This window comes from Etheostoma cragini, chromosome 5 (assembly GCF_013103735.1).
Source record: "Etheostoma cragini isolate CJK2018 chromosome 5, CSU_Ecrag_1.0, whole genome shotgun sequence".
Lineage (NCBI taxonomy): Eukaryota > Metazoa > Chordata > Actinopteri > Perciformes > Percidae > Etheostoma > Etheostoma cragini.
Window position 1 is genome coordinate 29,281,786 of NC_048411.1, and position 6,017 is coordinate 29,287,802.

At 43.5% G+C, this 6,017-nt stretch overlaps 2 protein-coding genes across 5 annotated transcripts in view; one reads left to right on the forward strand and one right to left on the reverse strand.

Annotated features, from left to right (window-relative positions):
* kansl3 (KAT8 regulatory NSL complex subunit 3) overlaps window positions 1-6,017 on the forward strand; it is a 340,892-nt gene that overhangs the window by 121,468 nt on the left and 213,407 nt on the right. The window lies entirely within an intron of this gene.
* si:dkey-32e23.4 (dynamin-1-like protein) overlaps window positions 1-6,017 on the reverse strand; it is a 14,890-nt gene that overhangs the window by 2,940 nt on the left and 5,933 nt on the right. For all 4 annotated transcript variants that reach the window (XM_034870882.1, XM_034870879.1, XM_034870881.1 and 1 more), the window contains 8 exons: window positions 4,825-5,163; window positions 3,087-3,207; window positions 2,684-2,839; window positions 1,698-1,787; window positions 1,510-1,608; window positions 1,214-1,330; window positions 1,004-1,113; window positions 132-291 (listed from right to left, as the gene is read on the reverse strand). In XM_034870882.1, coding sequence (XP_034726773.1) covers window positions 132-291; window positions 1,004-1,113; window positions 1,214-1,330; window positions 1,510-1,608; window positions 1,698-1,787; window positions 2,684-2,839; window positions 3,087-3,207; window positions 4,825-5,163 — 1,192 coding nt within the window. The remainder of the gene's footprint in view (window positions 1-131; window positions 292-1,003; window positions 1,114-1,213; window positions 1,331-1,509; window positions 1,609-1,697; window positions 1,788-2,683; window positions 2,840-3,086; window positions 3,208-4,824; window positions 5,164-6,017) is intronic.

Here is a 6,017-nt window from a genome sequence, read left to right on the forward strand (position 1 = left end):
GGGGGGGGGGGGGGGGGGGGGCTCTGTACGATATCGATAAAACTGTTTATTTGACTTTAACTGTTATTTGAGCAGCCCTACTGAAAACAACAAAAGCCTCAGCTGATTTCTTTTTTGTTTTTTTTGTTTACCTCAAGCATTTGAGCCACCTCGGTCCGCTGCTGTGCCGTGTCCTGTGACTCAATGAGCAGCTCCTGCAGCAGTCCCTGTTTGTAAAGCTGACCCACCAGCTCACTCTGCAGATGCTCTTTCACGAAGTTCACCAGGAAGTGCATCACTGTCTTAGGCACACTGCGGACACACAGCCCAGGTACAAAATCAGAAAATCGGCATCACTGACAACAACTGAGCTCTACTGGGGAATAAAGAAGGGGATGTTAGGGTTGGGTGGAAAAAAAATACAACAGATACAGCATAGTATTGCAATATTTTCCTTGGGAATACTGTATCGATACAAGGGCACCAAGTATCAATCTTTTATTATATAAAATTCACATAATAATATAACGTTTTGGTCATAATAATAATAATAAAAATGAAGTGAGATGAATAAACACAGACTATTATCTTTTTAGATAAAACAGATGTCGACAAAGCTTTCCTTTTCGGGACATAAGTTGAAGTTGACAAAAAGGTACTGAACTGCAATATATTGCAGAATGACACAATATGTTTAAAATCACAAGAATAAAAGTATCAGAAAATAAAAGTAGCAAATTATAGTGTTAATATCGTATGGTGGGGCCTGGTGATTCCCACGCTCAGGCCGAATGGCGAGAGGATGTGCACCCCCCATCCAGGGTTCAAAAGTAGCAGCATCCACCAGCCAAACTATGGTAAAATATGCAAGTGGCAGGTAGATTTGATTCACTCACCATCCCAAAAGAACAATGGTAGTCTATTGAGTGGTTGGTCAAATGTGGACATTCACTTGGCTGGTGGATAAAAACGTGATTCATTTTGAACCCTGACCCCAGGTGCTCTGGACTAGTTTAACTCTAACCTGTCCTGGATGCTTTTGCGGACAATGAGGAAGTAACACTTGATGAGGCGTTGGATGATCTCGCAGTCCCTCTGCTCCTTCGCACTCAGCTTGCGGGAAACGGGCATTGCCTGGCAGAAAGAGAAAGAGAACGAGAGAAAGTAAAATGTTGACAGTGTGAAATGTGTTCACCAGTAAGTGTTTTGTCCTGCTGCCAATCCCACCACTCACTGAGTCGAGGAGGTTAATGGCCTGGCTTTTGCTGGGACTGCCAAAGCCTGCAGCCGGAACCCTTTCTTCTGCGACCTTCTCGCTCTTCCAGCGCTTCCCTCCATCAACAGCCTCCGCCTGACAGGAAGACGTTACACAGGGAGTCAGAGGGTCAAAGCAAGTCTGGAATTCCTTTGCTCTCTAACGTGTGGATGTGACACATGATGGTTAATGCTTTAAAGAACTCAATTTCTGCTGTTTACCCAAGCGGAATAAATAATAAACGAGAGCACCTGCTGTAAGGGACAAATAACTACCTGCTGACTGTTGACAGACGCAGAGACCTGCGCTGCATCTGTGAAGTCTGGGTGTTTTGTGTTGATGTAGGCGAGCTCTATTGCTACTAAATTGTGTACCTAAAAGAAGAAAAAAAAGCGGAATTAATCTCAGGCAGTCAGTGATTAATACAATTAGTATGAAAGATTTGAGCCAAACTGTGGATTACCATTTCATTAGTAACCGGCAAGCGCTTCCTCAGTAATCCAGTCACTACTTCCACAATGGAATCGTGCAGTTTGGGGAAACGTATGAGCTCCTTGCAGAGATAAAGACATACTTCATTAACATAGTACCAACACTTTGGGGAGGTGTGATGGAGAAATTGCACTCTGATGCGCACCAAAGGTGGATCAAACAAGCGCTTTTTGGTTCCCGATACGGATTCTGATACCTGAACTTGTGTCTCGGCGAGACATATTATACAATGTTTTAACTGTATGCTGCTCTCCCTGTATGGATGTGATTTGATTTCTATCTTTGTTGTCGGTCTGGCTCAGGTCAAGTTCTTCGTGAAACATGAACAAACACAAAAAATTAACAACATAAATAAACTACTTTAACATACATTTTCTTTAGGGCTTAATTACGTGGTATCGGATCGGCGCATTATCTCCAGTATTTCCCGATACCAATACCAGCCTTTTAGGCAGTATTGGAGGCGATACCGAGACTGAGATCGGTAGCAGAACATCTCTAATCTGCAATGCAGCAGAATAGCAAACTGTAGCAGCTTTCAGTATTTATCTCACAGAAATGGGATGCGGTCACTATCCGTGGTCAAACCAACCACACCTAAAGTTGGAGACAGACACCGGAGCAGACATAGTAATGTCCCTCGCAAAACAATGTCTAAAAAACTGATTCAAATGAAATTAGCCAGTTTGACCATGGGACTTCTGGAACGCAAAACCTTGTTCCTGTATTTAATCTCTTGGTCCCGCCCCCCCAGACACACCTGACCAATAAGAGGAGTGAACGTTCTTGCGTGGTCTGTAATGACGCATTTTTGTTGGCTTTGGAGTTTTTTTCCATGTGAAATGAAACCAAGGTGAAATTGAAACTCATCCACTGATTCGGACCAGAGCAAAAGAACTACGGGTGTGAAAACGAAGTCAATCAAGTGTAAAAATGCATCAATATCTTTTGGCGAACCTGTGTGCTGTAGGAGGAGCAGTGCTGGATGATCCTCTGCAGCTCTTCGTGAACCAGCTCTACACAGCGCATACTTGGCTCCTCCAGCCGCTTAATTTGCCGCTTCACCAACAACTCAAAGGACACCTCGGGAACAAAAAGTGCTGGCCGTGGACCCTGCAAGGCACGCACACACACACACACACACACACACACACACACACACACACACACACACACACACACACACACACACACACACACACACACACACACACACACACACACACACACACACACACACACACACACACACACACACACACACACACACACACACTTTACCTGGTATTCCTCCAAATTAGAGAACTTGACTAGAATTTAGATGATACCAATTACACAACAACAGTCAGGAGAAGCTCACCGTTGCATTGCGGATGGCAGTGAGGATATCAAGCTCCGTCAGTCCTCCCAGGGGGTCGATGGACTGAAGGGTGCGCCCAAAGGTCTCATGGAATATGTAACAGATGCGAGCACCCCCACAGCTGTAGAAAAGACGGGTTCAGCTGTGACACCAATGCGTTTTCTCAGCGCTGTGTGTGTCAGCAAAGTTAACAGCGCCAACATTAATTGCAGTCAACGTAAAAGAGGTCAATATTTGCTTCCCACATGTTAACACAAATTAATTGTCTCGTGGCGAGGGAGCTGTGAAGATGAGGGTGCCAACAGAAGATGCTGATACCACTTCAATTCACAATTACATCACCCCAAGGACTTTACTCTCGTGATATACATTGCGAGCCAATGAAAGTGAAATGCTAAGTCGTGTAATAAAAGTATAAGGTTAGAACCTGAGAAAATTAGCAACAATTCACGAAAAACGTGAAACTAAGGCTGCTATCATCAGAAAGAAAATAGGGCTGTCAAACTTTTGCGGCAACAACAAGTTAAGGCAAATTCCTTTTAATGCCACCAATGCTTATGATGTGCGATTAACACACGCACGGTCTGTAAATTGGGCCTCGGGCCACTCCGTCGGGAAGCGATGCAGCAGGAACGTTGCCCGTGTCTAGCAGAAACAAATGATTGTGCAGAAATGGACAAATGAAAGGGTCTTTTGAATGTTCAGTTCAAAACCCTTCCAGATGGTTTTCTTGACAAGACTAATTTTAAACTGCCATGATCTTTTTGGGGACTTTAATTAGCTCTCCTAAGGTCGCCGTTTTAGGCTACCTATGTTAAGAACTTGCTTAGTGCTTGCTCTTGGTGGGAATTGTTGGGTTTCTGTAAATAACATCACAGAGTACGGTCTAGACCTGCTCTTTTATGAAAAGCGCAATGAGAGAACTGTTGTTGTGATTTAGCGCTATAAAAATAAAATTGAATTGAAATTGATCTAGACTTGCGATGGCAATGAGGAAAACTAGCTTACTGATGTTTTTGGGTGGTAAGGTTGGATGTTATTTTCTTTATTACTCTTCTTTCTTTTCAGATATGTATTTGCCACATCCTTGTCAATTGTAATGGGTCTGAGCATTTCATTATGTCAGTGTGTTAACGTGTGTGTAGGTGTATGTACATATGTCTCCCCAGTTATACTTTCATAATTTATTAATGTAGGGAGAGGTAGTGTTTTATGCTCTGTATATCACATAATAGGAAGTCTGAGATTTGTTCTTCTTGTGGCCATGTTGTTTTGTTTGTTTCTGTGTTTTAAATCAGAAAAAATGTTTAACTTATTACTTAAAAGAACTAGACTTGCCAGGGATTCTTTTATTACTGTGGCTATTAGAAACCTGAATTCACTTGAGTGACATCTTATGAACTCTTTATATAGCATATGTTTATTTATTCATTTATTACTGTTATTGTTCATTATGACATAATGACCTGTGTACTGTCCAATTGGACTCTGTCCTATGTTGTTGGCATTTGGTGGTGCTTTTTTTCTGTGTATGTGTTATTTTTAGATATCCTGCTGCACATTAAAAGGATAAATAAAGTGGAAATCCCTTTTAAAGTACATTTAGAACAGATGAAAAATGTGTGATTAATCACGAGTTAATTATGGATAATCATGCAACATGTAAATTAAATGACAGCCCTAGACAAAAAGAAAAACATTTGCCATTCAACAAGGATCCTGCAGAGGTGTGACTCACAGCTCCGAGGTCTGGATGTATCTGGCTGTTCCCTCGATGGTGTTGCAGTAATCGCTGGCGAACTTGGTGACGATCTGCAGCAGGGTGGCACTGTGGTCTTCGACTGGCTGGCCGTAGCTGTTGAGCCGCGCCTGGTACTGGGCACTCAGCACCGTCACTCGGGTTTTGAGCTCTGGCAGGCAGTCCCGGATGTGGTGCATGAGCAGCCGGCTGAGCGTTTTGGCCAGATAGCGTGAGCCGGCGCGGGAGGCCAGCGAAGGGTAGTGGCGCTGCAGGAAGGCGTGCTCATCCCTCACTGTGTCCTCCAGGCTCTTCTGGGTATTGATGTCATGCTGGCTCCTAGGAGGATCACAGATTAGGGTAATCAGATCATCAGGGTGGTAAGGACATGAGCAATTTACCACTTTGCTGTATTGCGACCCTAGGTGTCACGGTTTTCCCAATTCTTCAATTTTTAAGGTCAGATTCCATTCAATATTTGATTTAAACATGTTTTTTCTAGGTTGGCAATGCCACAGTAGGAGCCACTAGATGGGAGAAGGGTACTTTGCAACAACAGTTTGAGTTTTTCAAAATTACCATCACCGTTGGATTAACGAGTCACGCATGAATGCACCATGAAGTCCAGTTGGAACCCACATGCTTTACCTTTGTTCTGGGTTTCCATAACTCACTCACGGGGAAGGATACATGTTGCCACATGGAAGCAGCAGGAGGTTTCCTTTTGGTCGGTACTAGTACGGGGATTGTGACCTCGCAATACCAACCTGAAGATTTTGCAGTTCTGTTGTTTCTCCATTATCTTTGACTCCAGCAGTGGCCAGGAAAAAGAGCAGCTGGAGGCTACTGCTAAGCTAACATAATCAAGTGTCTTTAGCTGCAAGCTACCAGACGGTAAGCCATAGACAGTAAAAGAAATGGACAATGTGATGCCGTAGATTTCCACGGAGAAGAGCGAAGTTTATTAGAAGCACTGGTGATGCTGAGCGTTACTGCACAGCCTCCAACTCAGCTTGACGACAAAGATGGGACGTGTGCAACCTGTCTGAAAGCTGTAAGTCTTCTGGTAGCTGTGCAAGAGAAATCTCAATCATTCCCAATCAGCAGAGCGTAGGTATACAGTGGGTACGGAAAGTATTCAGACCCCTTTAAATTTTTCAGTCTTTGTTTCATTGCAGCCATTTTCCAAAAAT